The following is an 18303-nucleotide window of genomic DNA, read 5'->3' on the forward strand; positions in this document are numbered from 1 at the left end:
TACTGTACTAACATTTTTACCGATAATGTAATACCCTATTACATTATCGGGAATTTATTACATTTCAAGTGGGTCAGCATGAGTTCAGTTCCCATTGAGAGGGATTTTAGTTTAATGCATCTTTGTCTGATAACAACGTACCATCTGTTGTCGATTAACTTCTACATAAAGCCTTTGAGTTTACATTTCCAACCATTAAATTAGTGTCAAATGTTTTCAGTAGGCTAACATGACACTGACCGTCTTATAAATGTTATTAACTTGCACACTTTGCATTTCCAGATATTATATTATTAGTAAAATGTTTTTAAAATATCAGTCAGGACATTTCATTACATTATTGGTTCAACATATTACATAATTGGGTTTCAATACATTTTTTGATCAGTTTGAGAGCAATTTTATAACATTTTAGGGAAATTAATACATTATTAGGAGCTTTAAGGCATCATGAAATATGTGGTGGCTCAGCTAGTATGCAGCACCTTGTCAGAGCTTTAAATACAACTATAGATCACTATATTGTGCTCCCCTTGACTTTACTTATGTATGAGCTTATGTAAAACAAACAAGTTCATCAAAGTTGAAAAAACCTGATTCAATTTTATTATCTAACTCACAATCAGAGACATTCCCATCACGTGCATCAAGGTACAAGAAAAGGGACAGAGACACCGCTAATCATACTTACAATTCTTTTATATCACAAAATAGCAATGCTGTTATTTCTGCTGGGTATAGTGTACAATATATTGATACTCCCCCCTACACCCCACACACACACACACACACACACACACACACACACACACACACACACACACACACACACACACACACACGATAGTAAAGATAAAAGGTCACAACATCATACAAGAAGCAACAACTGAGTCATGTGCCACGTTCAATACTGTAGCCCTCGTTCTCAAAAGCTGTACATAGAAAAGACTTCCTGGAGTCGTTCAGTATATAGCCGCTCCTCATTCACTGGAGGGTTAAAGTGCAATATAGGAAAGTTTACACAAACAGACACGTGTAACAAGAGAACGTGAAATACATGAGAGACTTTGTTGGGTCACGCTTTATTTTACAGGCCTGTGATTTCCGAATCATTTTTTCAAATACTTTCCTTGAAAGAACATAATTTGGTAGTAATTATATGTAAGAAAAGAGGCACTACATTTTAATTAATTAAATTAATTCCAATTAATTGCTAGTGTAACCTAGAGAGACGTTTAGTCACACAGCAGATCAGCTGATGAAATAAATGCAAGTTTCTTTTACTTAGCTATTTAGTATTGATTGTACCAAACACTGTGGCATTATTAATTGGTGCATGTGTACTGTGTTCCTGCATATTTAATATTTAATATGTAAGACATGTTGTTGAATCTTGTGCCTTTTTCACATCTGGCTTTCAGGCCAACTCTGACTTTACAATTAATTTTATGTTGCTCAACAATGTCCCTGTCAGATAAACAAATAAAAATAAATACATAATAAATGGACAAATATGTAAAATAAAGTTTCCAATAATGTACGAATCATTTTGGTTTAATTAAGCTTTAAAAAAAAAAAGGAAATTCCCCCAAATTAGCACTAAATCCTATAGTTCTTTGTTGGAAATGATGGAAATTACGGACACATAAAATAAAGTGTTACGCAATGCTGCAGGTACAATAAGGGACAACAATCTTGTGTTACTTCATAAGTACACGAATGTCATTACATGGAGTACGTCAAGGTCTCTTGTGTCAATTCATTTGAAGTCTATGTATTCCTACAAGAGAGTTGTTAATGAAAGACTGTAAACAGACAGAACAGAGAGATAACCTTATAGCTTAATCACATAATCTTTAAGTTTCTCTGTAAAAAGGTTTATCTCCAGACACACTCGCTCTGTTAGGCAGTACAACCAGAGTCTGGCACTAAAAACAGATGTGCTTTGCTTTATCTTGTCGCAGAGACAAGAGTGTTTTGTGTGTAAAATGTGAGACGGAGACAGATGACAGAAGAAATTTAAAGCGAGGAACGAAAGACAAGGAGAACAACAGACATCAGTGGGTGTTTCTGGGTTATCTTCTGTTATGTGCTGTTATCCATGTGAGCTGAAGTGACATACAAAGGCTTACAAAAAAAAGGTCCAGATCAGGCTGGCTGAGACTTAAACATCTGCATCTATAATGTGCTGGCAAGAATCACAACCATCCTCCTTCTTCATATCCACAAAGCAAAAGATAAACATAAACTTTCTCTCAAATCAAGCGTATTGTCTGGAAGATAGCGTATGAAAATGTACATTCACGAATGCTTCTAACTGCAGGCTGTGCAAACACTGCGGTCAGAAACAAAACCTTACTTTAGTATTATCTACAAAGTAGTGGGTAAAAAGCTACTACGGCCAAGAACATACAGTCTCGCAAAACGTTTAAAGAAATAAAGAACGTGCCATACATTCAATAATCCTTCAAACAGGGGAGTGTGGACATGTGCGTGTTATATAACGCAGTCCCACGTGGCTGCAGGACATAATGGAAACAATGACTGCAAGTGAAAACCAGTTCGATTCCACCGGCTCCTTTAGAGTCACACGAGTCTGTGCTTCTTCAGAGTGCAAGTCTACAGGAATGTGAGAGGAAACAGATCCAATCGAGTATTAGATCCTACCGAGCTTGATCAAATCACGAACAAGTAAGGATGCGATTAACAGGACGACTACGTGAGGAAAAGCATCACCGCGGGAGTGTAAGAGTACGGCCACACTAAGCATCTTTATTTCTTTGCGTTGGCCGTCCGTCCGCACTTAACCGCACGTAAATTCGTTACTTCAAGCAACTTCTTCTAAATGTCAACATAGCAGATCCCACAGCTGGATTTATGTTTTTATAAACCTCACAGTATATAGATGATCAAAACTGAGGCCAAGCAGAGTACCCGTCCGTCTAACCCAGCACATGTTGGCTGTGATGCTCGTTTAGCGTGGACCTATTCAATTATTCCACAACTGTAAACGTGTTCATGCTGTAAACTTCTCATGCCATTAATAATCCCATGCTTGGAGCTTCAAATTCCTCAAATGATAAAAAAGGATGGCCAATGCATCCAAATGCATCTCATCTGTCAGGCAATGCATAGCTCCCTCCCTGTCTCTTTTCTTAAACTGACGTAAACCATCCAATTCTACGCCCTCGTGTTGTTTCTTCTCTACGGATTCAGCGCCATTCCAGTGTGTTTAACAGGAATGAAAAACCACAATGTTTAAAATACTACTGATAATCTTGGCACAAAGACTTGTTGACATATTTATATTGGCTGGCTTGACAAGAGTAGGAAGTTTGTCTAAAATATGTGCACACCGCCAGAAGTTGTTAGTGACAACTGCTATTGCCGGCTGTATTTAGCAGCAGTGTGATAACAGATACGAACATTTCCCTCCTGACAGACAGCAGGGAGCGATCACCACGTGTTGTGATAACTTGTAAATCAGCAGCAGTTTCAGTAGGGCAGTGGGTGACATCACTTCAAACTGCTCGTAGCAAGCTATGATTGTCAAATGTGAGGCCAGAAATATCTTCCACGTGTTTGGTTATTTCCATTCAGTCGGTACAATAGAAGTTAAAAACGAAGGTCTCACAAAAATAGTAACAGAAACCGTTACATTTAGAAATTACAGCATAACGTGTGCATACATATTCTCAAACTCCTCAAATGTCACATGACCACGTGAACTTAAAGACCTACGCTTTAAGTTTTTAAGGGATGATAACGTGTGCCCAAGTCTGACGTTGAAAAAATGGGACTCGCTGATATAGGCTCTATATGTGCTGTGTATCCATTACATCAGTAAAACTTACTTCTGGCAGTGATCTCGTCCAAAGAAATCAAACAATCTGCACATATTTCTATAATAATTTAAGCTGCAGTCTGGCGTTAAAGACGCCCGCCTGTGCTCATTTTGTGTCCAGCACTAGGTTTCGGTTGCCAGAGTAAGAAGGAACTAATTTCTCAGTACAATTGCTCAAACATCTCAGCGCTTGTTGTAAGTGTATATCAGATGCTAGGTTTAAAGATGTGAAAAGATTACGTGTGACAAAAACTGGGCCAGCACAATGTGAGAGCTGTGATTGGCTGTGTGGTCGCCATGGCAGTCAAACCAACAAAATGGTGACTGCTAGAAAACGAGCAAGCAACACGTCCACAGGTGCAGGGACGAATCTGTTTATCAGTCAGTAAAGACAGAATTAGGTGTTTTTGTGCCGCTATGTTGTATTGCTCATTTGCCCATCTTCTGAGAAGTCACTCCCTCCAGGGGGCAAAGACGTGGCGAGTCTCTGGGGGGCCCCCGGTCACTTTGTCCTGCTTTCGTCCTCCTTTTCCTGGTGATTCATGCTTTTTTTCAGGATTTGGCCCGATCACATTCCTGCTGCAGTGGAAACGTGCACTTCAGACATGCTGACCTCCGCACCCGTAGTGATAGAAGTGTTTGAATCACTGCAGAGCGGCTGGTGCCCACCTGAGGCGGGAGAGAGGGAGGTCATTCATTACTCGACAGGTCACTGTGGGAGAATAATCTTTACTAAAGTCCTTTGGGTTAATGCCATTGACACTTAAACTACTTTTTTCCCCCACATTCCAGCAATAAATCAGGTCTTTTTCTGGGACTCTGATTGCAGCACACACACACACACAGAAAATGGCTGACAATGAAAAGAACGATCGCTGCAATACTTTTAACGACAGCGCTCATTATTCAGGCTAAAGACGCAACACAATCTGCCCTCCATCACTGCCAACACACAGCAGCTGAAATCCTGACAGATCGGCTTGTTCATCTCGTGCTAACTGCCTGTCAGTGACATGGTGACAAATCACATCTAATTTACATGCTAATTAGAGGAGAGCTGATCTATTGCTTCTCAAGCATAAAAGCAAACAGAACTTGTTGTGTTACCAGCTACTTCTTAGTGCTTTAAAGAGTTTCTTTGGGGCAAATTGGAAAGTAATACATCACTTTTTTAATGTTCAGTATTTAGCTGAATGACGTCAGACTTATATTATATTAGTCGTACCAACGCATACATTTTGTTTTATTGCTAGGGGCTGCAACTAACGATTATTTTGTCAATTTATTGATTAATCGATTAACAGAAATGGTTTAAAAAGACCCTCAAAGTCTTCAAAATGCTTGTTTTGACCAATTAACAGTCTAAATCCATAAATCATATTTAGTTAACTGTCATAAAAGACAAAGAAAAGCAACAAATCTTCACATTCTAGAAGCTGGAGCCAGAAAATGTATGAAAAAACGATTGAAACGATTCAAAACTAGGCAAAATAGTTTCTACTTTTCCAATCAATGGCTGAAACTCAATTTTTCAATACAAAGAAACACATTTGATTATCATGAAAAACACTATTTAACAGTATAATAACTATAGCTGATACTGTAGGGGTGCAGGGAAGCAAGGAGCAAATAGAAAAACATCCGTTTCAGTCTATCACTATTGGTTTTTCAGGAGTAAGTCTCCTGATATAATTACTGTGTGTGCGTGTGTGTGTGTGTGTGTGTGTGTGTGTGTGTGTGTGTGTGTGTATATATTCTGTTTGTGCCTGGAAGTGTTGGAGCCAGTCTGACGTGCTGAGCAGCAGGACTTTGGCTCTCGTTACTCAGACATCTGTTCTCTACCGTTCCACTCTGCTGCTCCAGGTCTTCAAACACTATATAAAACTAAATAAACCCTATGCTGACAGTAACCAGACTTCTGAGTTGTAATAAAAGAAACCAGCAGGAACAACAGTAAAACCACTGGGAAGTGTAATTACATCAAGCTGGATAGACCGAGTGGCATGTCCGATCTATAAATGGCCTGCTGAATGTCTTGTTTCATAGATACCTTTATCACCTGAGGATAAATGTTTTTATCAACTGTTGTGTATACATAACTAATAGATAAAACCTTAATAAAACCCCCTTTTTAATCCTTCATCCAGCCACAGAATAGGTGTGAGTCAAAACTCTATAAAACCTCATCTACATCTGTTCTGGGGAAATGTTGCTGAATGGCAGAAAGAGCACGTGTGTGTGAACATGTGCATGTGCTCACGCTATAAAGCGCTGATAGCTAGCAGCTGTTTAACAGATGTCATTTAAATGAACAGCCCTTAGGCATTTGCATAAGGCCCTAAAATGTACAGCATATTTTAACGTGACAAATATTTGAATGTATGTGTGTTAGGCTGTGACTTTCTATTGATGGGAACACTATTCTTACCCTCCTGTGATGCTCAGGGGGATCTTAAATGAGGAACACTGACCAGGTGGCTGCCGGCCTGATTTAGGCCTCAGAATAAACAATTCAACGCTCAACTGACAAGAAGAAAAGGGGGAATAAAACCAGAACTACCACACTGTTGGAAAGCTAGTCTCCTCTGGGGGATTAGGGACAAAAAGACTTGTCTCATGTGTTTTTGCAGAGTTTTACTCCTGTGAAATATTTGGTCTAATAGTCAAAGGCTGCAGCGTCACTGTGTTGACTAATGGAGACACAGAGCAATAGACATATTGTAGAGCATGTGGTGATACATTTGTCCGGATTTAAATTGAATGTTTAGTCAAAAACACTTTCCCCTGACTGTCAGGTCATCACCTCTACGACGCTATAAATGTGTGATGTCTGTACTTACTGCTGGCGATGATGTGGCTTTCCTCCGCCTGAAGTTCTGTCTCTTCATCAGGATGGAGCTGCTGCAGGCTTATCGCTCTCCCGGTTGGATCTAGAACCACCGAGCTCTCGTTAACCGTGACTTCACTCGCCCCGCTGATGGGGTTGGTGGGCGGACCCCCGACAGAAGTCTCATAGTCTGGAGGAACGTCGTCCGAGCAGTCTGCGTTGAGCTGGAACGTGCCAAAGATCTCTTTACAGGCACTCATGCATGCTATTAGGGTTCACTCATTTTTTATGTTCTGCACTTTAGAGTTAGAGTCGTCTTGATATGAGAAAGGAGAGCAGTCAAAATATATGAGAGAAACAGTAGCAAAATAAATAAAAAAAGAACCTTACTGGGATTCCCAAGGCTTTGAGGATGTTCATTTTACACATGGGACACGTCCGGTGGTCTTGTAGCCACGGGTCGACACAGTGCTTATGGAAGACGTGCCTGACAGAGTGCAGAAATAAAAAAAAGTTTGAAATATGTAGATATCGGCAGCTATATGCTGACTTCATGTTATGTATTTTTAAGTTACAGTTTGTAAAGATCAAGGTTACCTGCATGGTAAAACCCTCACAACATCATTGGGCTTATAACCTTCAATGCAAACTGCACAGTTGTCAAAGTCGGACTCAGTCTCCTGAAAACACAGAACGCAAAAACATAAAACAGAACTTTATTTATATAGCCTCTGACAAAACAAAGTTACCAAGTGCTTTACAGTAAAGACACACAATAAAGATCAGATTGTGTCATGTCTTGTTTTACTTCCTGCCCTTGTGTTGTTTCCTTTCTCCCCCAGGTGTGTCTCGTTCCCTTCATTAGTTTCTGTGTGTACATATCCCCGTCTGTCTCGTTGCTCCTTGTAAGTTCGTCATTCGTGTGACACCTTTGTTCTGGATGTTTCCCCTCGTGTGTTTGTTATAATCATCATTCTGTTTACTGCATTTGGGTCCTCACCTTTTCCCCACCGTAACAGAGTTTTAAAAGAAGATGGCTGTATAACATATCTATATACAAAATAAATAAAGTACAGTATAATATAAATAAAACAAACCTTTTAGTAAATGTGTAAAACAAATGTATAGCTGACTTTTAAACTGTATAAGGTGTATGTGAGGTGTGCCGTTTGCAGTGTGGGCATCATCATTCACCTTGTCTCCTTTCTTAATGGTGCGTACTTGCAGCTTACTGATGGCCTTTTTGGCAGCATCTCCCAAACGTCTCTGTACACATAAAACATATTATTACTGACACAGCCGGTGGGTTTTTAATAGTGGACAAAAAACACTCGGTGACTCAGCAGTGTGCAGGTGTCTCATTGGTCTGTTGATATGAAGTAAATACTGCGGATTCGTCTACATCAGCTATATGTGACCATGTGCACCGACATTACATTTCACAAGATCAGGCATCGTATGTCGCTTCGCTGTGGACCAGTTAAATTCACCTCTTCACATTGTGTTGTGTTGGAAATTAATAGAGCAGCACTAATGTCTAATACTACTACTCACTCTTGATGGTTTTAAAAATGCCACCAGCATAAGAGGAGTGTAGAGGGTGGTAGTGTACAAATGTTTTCTCTAGATGTATTGATTTTCTGGAACAGTGTCTTTAACACAATGGGCCTCATGCAGGAAGCAGTATAAGAACACATTTTCTCTTATTTTTGTTTGTATCCACAATTTCTATGTTAATTTTACATTTTTTTATAATTAAAAAAATTGAATAACATAATCACATTTTTATGTTGTATAAATAATTGTTTGGATTTCCGTGTGTTCGGCTCTGAATGGCTTACATACTGCTCTTAGATGCTTTTTGCTTTTCCTGTTAAGCCAGAACTGACACTCTGGAAGACAAATGTTGACACTGTCTAAGTTTATTTCCTCAATTTCACTCCTGCTGAAGTTCTTTTTCTTCTTACAGACATTCTTGGTAAATGTGCCAGTGTTTGCACACGGCACAACACCTCCCTTTAAATCGTGTTTAGCGGGCGTTACCTGCACTAATAATAAACAATCGGATGTTATTCATCCTTCAGCACACCTGGGTAATCTATTTATTTTTGGGACAGTGAAAATAAAATGATTAAATTAAGTTTTAAAAATGTAAATTATGGTAATAAAATAAATGAGAAGCACACGTTGCTACACATTCACAGAATTGACAGGCGAGATATAGTTTTACTGATTTAGTTATTTACTTATCGGACCTATTTAGCAATTATCAAACGCAGCATGACCTTTTAACAGTTGTACCTCACTGGGCTGCCTTGGGAATAAATGTGTTCAACACAATCTTTGTCCAACATAAATCAACACAATTCAAAGTGAAGACACAAACAATGGTCGTCATGGCACCGGCTCCTATCACCACATGCGCGAGGAAGAATTATCATGACAGACGTCACAAGAACGTCACAGGCGGCCCATTCACAATAAAGAGAATGTAATAGAAAGCATTTGCACTGTTGGCCAGAGAGCTGAGTTGGTTGATGGTTCACTGGTTTGCGTCGTCTCTGTTCGGCCAGCTGTCGGGCTAATTCTGGCCTCTCCTTAAACCCTCACAGAGCCGACACCAGATAGAGAAATGCACGGGCCAATGTTGAGAGTAAGACCACAGCACTGCAGCGCTGTCAGTGTCCCTTCCAGGCAGAAATACATCAGCTCACAGAGGCGTACTTTGATTAAAGTGCACACAGTCATACCTGGTTGCGGTCTCGTGCGTTAGCGTAGCGGAACCTCTGGATGTAGTAGAAGACGAGCCAGGCGAGGGAGATGATCATGAGCACGATGAAGGAGATGGAGACAAACACTACCGACGTTCTGCTCACGTACTTCTGCAGGTTGCGGGTTCCTATGGAGATGTACAGCGTGACTACAATTTGCTGCTCCAGCAAGGCCACAATCTCACGACCTTTAGGCTCTGGGATCATGATGGCCACAACTTCGCCTGTACCTGCACACAAATACAACACAGGAAGTGTCCGTTTAGAAGATGAATAAAGTCCATAGCCACCAAACAAGATACTGAAATCATGTCCTCAGTATTGTGTGTGGAGTTGTAACACCTGTAGAGCAGTTTACAGTCTACTATAACACACACATTACACATGGCGGATCTTAGATTATCTTTTAGGCATCTTCAAAATATGCTCTTTAGACAAAAAACATTAAATTAAATTAAAATATCATAAGGAAATGGAGTATTTCTTCCTCCAGAACTTTGTGTGGGAGAGAGCTTCATTATTTTCTGACATTTTATTACCAACATGATTAATAAATTAATCAAAAGATAATTGTTTTTTTGTAATGAGGCAAAACAATATGTAATATCTTACAATATGAATCTATTGGCATCGAAAGTAACCACAACTTGCAATATCCTTAACATACTAATGCCAAACTGCAATTACTGCTTAATAAATACAAGAATATGCTAAATGCTGACAAATCTTAAGAAATATTTTCTACTTTTGTAGGTAGTCAGACTTATAACATCAAGGATTTTGCTTTAAAGCAGAGCAGATGTGAAAACAACTGAAGCTTCACTCTGTTTGTCAGAAGCTTCCTGTAAGCAACCCTCTGTCGCTGCTGCCTGAAAGATGTCCAGGAGGAATACTCCTTTCTTGATAGATGATGAAAAAACCTCCATCAGGGAGCGTTAGCATTACCTAAGACGGTACTTCTTCTCCTCCTCTCAGTTAACGCTCAACAGTTGAGTCTCCTCACTCGACAGATAACAGCTAACAGACATCCATCTCTTTAGATGAGTTGGTAAAATTGCTTCAGCTCTAATGTACACAAACATTTAACACAGAGCTAAAGAAAGAACAGATGCCCCGATGCAGATATTATCACAGCATCTTTCAGACTTCTCAAAAAACGACATCTGTAGCTGGTTTAATATCAGTATTGCTCAGGCTCTATTCTGCTTATTTGAAGTTGTTTGTAATGAGGTCACACGTGGGACATAACTCCATAGTTTCTAGACACAATAAGGGAATAACAAGGCTCTCTCGGCTGTACAGCGACAGGATACTGATTCCAGGAACTGCATCAACAGTCTGAGTATTGTTACATCATATTCCTTCTGCTGCCTGTTTATGACTGTGGCTCCCCATGGTGCTTCAGTCGCCTCTATCGGTCATCATAAACGGTGGCTTTATTCAATCTGCCATCACCAACAGCACCTACTGTGCATCCTGCCACAGACAAACGCTCCTGCACTGTAACAGAGATCTGCACAGAGCTATTTTAAAATGACATTCTGGTACTAAGACTGACAGAAAATATGATGTTTTTTGTTTTCCAGAGGAGTTAAAGGCTTTGAATCCAACAGATATGTGGCTTATTGCTGTCATGCACATAAATCCCTTTATGTAACAGATCTGTTGTGAAATCTGCTCAGCTGCTACATTTTATATGACCAGGTTTGAGAAGTCAGATCTTTTTAACTGTTGTATTAAATGCATTTGAAAGAATCAGCATTATTTGCTAAAACATTTAAATTCTTGAAGGACACATTTGATTGTAGTTTTTGTTTCAGAAGACAATACAGTAAATATATTTGGGCAAAAGCAGTATTCCTAACAATTAAACAAATGCTTCAATTAACAATTTGTCGTGAGTACGGTACAAATGAATACAAAGCGCTTCATGTGTACCATCCTCTGCAAAAACAGCCAGAGCCACAGCACCTCAGTAATCCAGCTGGCAGTCTCTCCTCTGATAACACAAAGGTTTATCCTTGTATTACGGTGGCTGCTCCCTCAAAATGAGTTTATGTATGTTCGAGCCTCTAAAGCAAACACCGCGACAAACAATGAGAAAACAAAAGCATGTGTTTGGACGGCAAACAGACGGTAATCTGCTGCTGAACATCGCTGTTTATTCAAACTCTCCGGCCGCTAGCTGTCACACTTCTTCACTGAAGTCTTTGCTTATTTATTTCTCACTGACAAAGCATTTGGTTGGTAGGGATTTTTAGAGTTTCCAAAATGAATGTTTTATAGATTGATAGATACTTTATTCATCCTGAGGGAAATTTAGGTGGATTACGAAATATATGACCTGTTTTCCCCCAATAATACAAGTTAATTCTCAAGATTTATACAAAATAGTTGTATGAATGTTCCCTGTTTTGTAAACCTCTTGTCTCATGTGTTCAACCTCACACACACACACACACTGCTGAACTGCAGATTTATGGTTTTATTAAACATGACCATATGGTGCGGAGGGCAAATAACTGTGATGTAATAATTGCCTTTGTGAGCACAAGATAAACCACATTATCTCATGTCAACAGGCAAATGATTTCAAGAATAAAACTGTTGCCCGTGTTTGGCCATCTTCAGCTTCACAGCCAGCAGAAATGGGGAAATGCATAACAAGGCATGTAAGATTTCCCTAAGCCTTGACTCTTATCTCCTTCTTCACCGTGACGCAGCCAGAGCGGATAAAAATAGCTGCTCCGAAAACAGGAGGGCAATGTCTGAGACTGAGGCTCAACTTGTGAAAAGATCTGCATTTTCAGACCCACTTGGCCGACATGTGCAAGCACAGAGGAAGAAATAGCGAACGGGTTAATTCAGTGGAAACCAACCTATTCAGCGCTTGGTATTTCATTTCTTTAACAGGCTTTTGGTGTGCTGCAGAGAGGATAACACTGAGGCACAGATTAGCACAGAATTAACTGGTAAACGCTTTATTAACAACCCCTGTACTAATCTGAGACTGACAGTTGCACAAAGTAAGCTACACTGCGGCTTAATTATTCAAGTTAATCAAAAAAGCTTCGGAGTCTGTGTGACGAGAAGAAATAGTCGGACATTTTGGGATATATGCTTATTTGCTTTCTTGTTAAATGACAAGGTGAACATGGAACTGAAGCGAGCAGGTTGTTAGCTTAGCTTAGCATAAAGACTCAAGGGGAAGCAGCTAGCCTGGGTCTGTCCAATAAAATCCACCCACCAGCAGCTCTTACAGGTAATTAATTAGCACAAACATGTTTTAAAACAAAGCACTATGGCAACAAGTGGAGACTCAAGGAAGTTACTGCTCTAAGGCAAAGAAGTAGTCCCCCATAAAACAGCAAAATGTCATTTGTACACTCTGGTTTTTGGCCGCGCTAGCTGTTTCTCCTTGTTTCTAGTTTTCTTGCTGATGCACTGCTGGATTCAGCTACATGTTTAACATATACAGACATGAGAGTGGTATCAATCTGTTCATCTAATTCTCTGCAAGAAAGCACATTTCAAACTTTTCATTCTACACAGCTTTGACAGGAAAATGATAGCAAAGATTAAACACCACACTTTCAGAGTTGACGAACCCACAGTATCTGATCTGGCAGTTTCTTGACTTTGACACCACTCAGCCTTGGGATGGGAGGGGTGAATAAAGCCAGGTCTTGAGAGGTTTCTGGCTCTGGCAACTGTGGATTTTACAGCCCAGCTGTGTTGGCTCTGGACAGGAAAGTGCTCCATTCTTTCTCTGGCAGCCTCACATTCAGTCTACACATTAAGACCTGCTCCTTTGTCACTGCGCTCTGTGTTACCTTCTTCTCCTCTAAAAGCTTCGTCATCACTCCTCTCCTGGCTGACATTTGTGTCTCAGTTTATGTTTATGTCAAAGCTTGAAGCAGTGAAAGCTTGTTTTTCAAATTTGATGTGAAATGTGTGTATGTTGCTGGTGAATGCAGCTCCAACATTTACTCTCTTGGTCTCCACTAACTCCTGAGACGAGTCGCTCAATTTGAGTAAAAGCTTTAGAGGTTTTGGATAGAATTTAAATGATCTGCAAATTATGTCAGGCGCCTGTGACCCTTCTGCACAATAGGACCATTTAGTTAAAAATGTAAATTACGCCATTATGTCGTCAGGTGTCGTGCGGTTTTTGTTTGAACATCTGTTTCTGCACAGATCCTTTTGTCCAACAGCCTTCGTGCATTGTTCTGTTGTCTAGCGCAGGGTTAGTGGTCTGGTCCGCCACACCTTTATGAAAACTAGCAACAAGTGAAGAGCCTGTTTCCAATGGAAATACAAGTCAAGTGGAAAAGCAGGCTCCGCTCACAGCTACTATAGAAGGCCTCAAACAGTTTTATTCCAACTCTAGGGCAGATGTAGAGCTATTACATCTTTGAGCTTCTAGAAAAGCTCTATACAGGTCAAATGTATTATTATTATTATTATAATAAACTAGATGCACCAGGTCCTGAATCTATGCATGATATCCTGTTCTCTTTGGAGAAACAACAACATATTAAAGAACTACAGGAGAGCAGAGAAGGGAAACCACTTCACAAAGCAGAACAGACATCCGAGCCCCCGTGTCAGCAAACTTCCAAGATAATCGAAGCAATGCGAAGATTCCCCAAGAACATCAATAAGGCATCACGTTACTAAGAAACACAAGTAGAGTTTATGGAAAGTGTTGGTTTTTGTGTGTGAAATCCTTTGACGTTATAACAGATAGTGTTGTATTTGCATGCATGTTCCATTCAAGCAACTTTTTCTAAGAGAATATTAATTGTAAATAAAAGGTTCTTCAGCCCTGAGTCGTGTTTGCAGTTATTCCTTTCCTTCAGGCTGCACAGAGCACACAGCCTTTCCCAAACCTCCACTCGCCGCTGCTCCTTAAGCTCATTGCTTTGAGCGCACAGCAATAACTGAACGAGACTCAGATGAGCATATAAACATTTGTAATAACTCGGATCTTCTCTCAGATGGATTATGCTGGCAGGACAGTAGGAGAGAAACGGGCATGTACACTGTGCATCCTTTTATCTCAACAGCCCCTAGAATTCATCTCCCCGGTGACATACATGAAAAGTCTATTTATGAGCCTTCTAGTTAAATTAAACGTAGTCTATAATATATTTTAAATAATACTTCTATATTCAGCACATAAAAACGGGACCACAGTTTTGTTTATGAGCTGCATATCTTATTTACACGCAGCAAACAAATGACTCGGCTTGGTGCTATTTAAACAAAGTGTTGCAATGCCTTTCTTAAACGTTTGCTTTGGTGGTGTAATGTCTGTGCGTCAAAGAGTCAAAACATGTGTGTTTGCTGTTCTTCAGCTTTGTCATGAGGAGTAACTGACCTGTGAGTCTGCAGCCTGGGATTGTCTGCTAACTGAAATTGTAGTTTGGATTATAGTGGTTCCTTTCTTCATTTATATGTATCAAGAAAACTTGCCGTCTGTGGGCTTCTTGGCACATAAGCGTGACAGCATTTCCCTGTTTGTTGTGAATATGTCATTATTTATTGCTTAGAAATAAATCAGGCGCGCTACTGGAACAATGTTTTTAGGCAGCTGCCTGTGCACAGTTGCAGTGCAGCAGATAAACTCCACCAGAGGAAAATAGACACACGATAGTGCTGCAATCACACGAGAAACATTTTCTTATTTTAGTGAAATTGTGCTCATCCGTCAGCATTTGTGAGTGCTTTGTTTAGTATTGTGTTGTGCTTCACCTTTGTGTTTTCTAATTAAGAATGCATAAAGTATATCTCACTCTGTTTAGATGCAGTGTAGGCGTGGAAACTGAACTCTGTGAAAGAAATTTCAAAAGGAATTGGGAAGTTGTGTTTATTGATTTGTAGTTTTAAGGGACTATTACAGACTGCACCCTCTAGTCTATAGTCGGCTATTATGACCCTTAATACTGTTTTACCCAACTGAGATGTGTCTGCAGCACCGAGACTTGTAATCTTGTTCTTTAATCAGATAGTTCCTCATTTTTATCACTATTTTAGACTCCAGCTGTTTGTGTTTTAGACAACCTTTGACATTTGGGACTTCCTTTGTGAAATGACAAGAAGGTAATGTAGTCAAAACATGTTCGTCTCTTAAAGTAAGGTATCAAAAACTGTATTGTTTTGGTACCTGCACTGGAACTCAGGTATCAAAGTGGCATTAATAGGGACGGGATGATAAAGGATTCTATCGCCTGTTGCAATAAAAAGAAATGCTTTCGGGATGATGGTGAATATCCTCACTTGAAAAAGTTGTCTGGCTCACTATGTTGGTAAAGATGTGAAAAATAGAGCCTGCTTTTAAAAATACAGGAATGATCATGTAAGAAAGTACAGACATGTTGCATCTTCTATTTATGCTGGGGGACCATATGGTTTAAGTATTTAGGACTGTTAAGCATATTTTTTACGATTATCTGGATAATCGTGACATGATATTTTCATATGGTCTCATGCCTAAGAATATCAAAAAGGTGGTATATCATGATATCACCTTCAACCCACCTTTTAGAAAAACTTCAGCCGGACCTAAAGAGACAGTTAGAACATTCAGCGGATCTATGGCAGGTGATTATCAGTCAATCTGTTTGGGGATCCAGTGCACATTCCTACTTTACTACGAAACTAATTGATTATTGAGCTGAATACATGAAGAAGCTGCTCTGGGACTTCAGCAGGGGAGATGAAAACCATTAATCTTGCCTACCACTTAAGAAGCAAGCAATTAATGACATTTGCACCATCAGGCTTCCATCAACCGACTGGAAAGGAAACATGATGGAAAAGAAAAGGGCTGACAGGTTGTCTCTTACCTGGATGGGGCATTGTTATGGTGTCGTTGGCACTGTTGGATCCCACATTGTATATGACAACTGCAGAGGCGTTGTAGTTTGCAACGTTTCTGATCTTCTCTCGGTATGTACAGTTCCCTGCAGCCACCAGAGCCACCCAGGCGGCGTTGTGAGGGACAGGAGGGAACCTGACGTTCGGGTCACACGCCTGTCTGTCCTGCAGGGTGGACGGCACCAGGACCAGACCTCTGGCTTCTTTCTTGGGCGACTGCTCGCCATACCGACCGCACTCGGTTTTCTCTGTCTTGACCTCCGAAGTGACGGGGTCCAGATAGGTGATGTTGACAAACGCAGTGTACCATTCCTCTTTCTCTGCCACCGTGAAGTCCAGGCACAGCAAGTGCACGAAACAAAACGACAGCAGCCACGTCGAGAGAGCAAGACTGCGGCAAGCTCGGATGAGAGACAGTGCCATTGTGCGGCTGGTTTGGGATCGGTGGTCCGGGTCTGGAAAGCTCGCACCACGTGCCTCTTTTTACCAAAAAAACATTAACCTTGCATAACAGCCAGAGCCAGACACCAGCCCTAATAGACGAGCTATCCTAGAAGAGTTTGTGAGCTACGTGCAGGAGTCTACTATACACCACCACCTGCAGGAAAAGACGACTCTGTGTGTTGTTGTTCACCGTCAGCTGTTTCCCTTCCTCGCTCAGGATTGGCTCACCGCTCATCAGCACGTGACCTGGCGTGGACAAGGTGCCTCTGACGCCCCATGGCATGTGGAGAAACTAAAAACAGTCATAAATCATGTAATCCACTGCCAAAGAAATACATTCATATGAACCTGACTGTTTCAGCTATGAACGATTTTGCATGATTAGTTATTTCATTTAGTCTTGCATTATGAATTTGATGTGTGACAAAACAGTAGGAAACGCTGGATGTTTTTTTGTTTATTTGTTTATAAGCAAAGAAGATACACTTTTAATTTGACTTGTTAAAATTCAGGAGAGATCTATACAGCTTGGAGTGAGCTACTGCAATAATTATAGACTTTTGCAGTTTAATTATAGCAAATCATCAAAATAAAACATATGATAATTAATCTAGCCAGTTAATGACACTATTGTGTTATTATATTTTGAAATTATGAATTAATAGTTGCATCTTAAAATAAAATTGATAAAGGTTTTAAATGTGTATGTTTTGTTATTCCATGTACTTATTATGTGTTATTTCACTCCTTTAATTTTCTTTGTACATGTGAGGATAATCGTGAATATCCTCACATGAGTGACTTTAAAAAGTTGTTTATGGTAGAGAAGTGAAACAAACAAACAGATTTTAAAAAACAAAACAGGATTATCATGTAAGAAAGAACAGATTTACACAATGTTGCTTTAAATTTTTTTATCATTTCCTTTAATATTGTTTAATTTCCATTCATTTTATTTGTGCATGTTTCTTTCCTTTTATTCGCAAAAAAACCCACAGTTAGATGCAACTTTTCATGAAATATGACGCTTGAAACCAGCAGAAGAAGACCAGGTACATTAGTAATCTAAGATGTTTGTATGCTGAAGTGAATTTGTTTTCACTGTTAAAAAGTAGGTTACTATGTAATAGCTTTTCACAGGGCTGCTTGTCTCACTGCGTTGCCTTGCCAAGTATCAGTAACAGTGCTACTATCTGGTGTAAGATGTGAAGTTATTTAATGGGGAAATGGATAGTCTAAAGTTAAATCTGCACGTACAATAAATGTGTAATTGAATTGCAAAGTATAGGACAAAAATACAGTTGTAGTGAGATGATATAACTTGCTTGTAGTGCAGACGTGGCAGCACAAAGGGTGTTTTATTAAGATATTATTACCGACCTATACAATATTTCATTCATTTTATTGTTATGTTTTTATTCATATTATAACATACCTCAAACTGTTTATTCTGTATATAATGTCTTCTATTCTCAGTACTTGTATACCTCCACTATATATGTTGCCTACTTGTACTATATGCAATTACAATAAAG

At 39.7% G+C, this 18303-nt stretch overlaps 1 protein-coding gene across 1 annotated transcript; it reads right to left on the reverse strand.

Annotated features, from left to right (window-relative positions):
* Positions 1-577: 577 nt before the first annotated feature.
* Positions 578-16980, reverse strand: rnf150a (ring finger protein 150a). Its single transcript, XM_029435468.1, has 7 exons — positions 16294-16980; positions 9422-9672; positions 7866-7937; positions 7269-7351; positions 7062-7158; positions 6685-6895; positions 578-4513 (listed from the first exon to the last, which is right to left on the reverse strand). The coding sequence occupies exons 1-7, from the start codon at positions 16745-16747 to the stop codon at positions 4413-4415; spliced, it is 1269 nt and encodes a 422-aa protein (XP_029291328.1). The 5' UTR covers positions 16748-16980; the 3' UTR covers positions 578-4412.
* Positions 16981-18303: the final 1323 nt, after the last annotated feature.

This window comes from Cottoperca gobio, chromosome 1 (genome assembly GCF_900634415.1).
Source record: "Cottoperca gobio chromosome 1, fCotGob3.1, whole genome shotgun sequence".
Taxonomy (NCBI): domain Eukaryota; kingdom Metazoa; phylum Chordata; class Actinopteri; order Perciformes; family Bovichtidae; genus Cottoperca; species Cottoperca gobio.

Excerpts from the sequence above, each read along its gene's own strand:
- rnf150a (XM_029435468.1), bottom strand. The coding sequence starts at position 16,747 with ATGGCACTGTCTCTCATCCGAGCTTGCCGCAGTCTTGCTCTCTCGACG. Across the intron at positions 9,673-16,293 it reads CATAACAATGCCCCATCCAG|GTACAGGCGAAGTTGTGGCC; the intron begins GTAAGAGACAAC and ends ATTTGTGTGCAG. Across the intron at positions 6,896-7,061 it reads TCAAAGCCTTGGGAATCCCA|CTCAACGCAGACTGCTCGGA; the intron begins GTAAGGTTCTTT and ends GGCACGTTCCAG.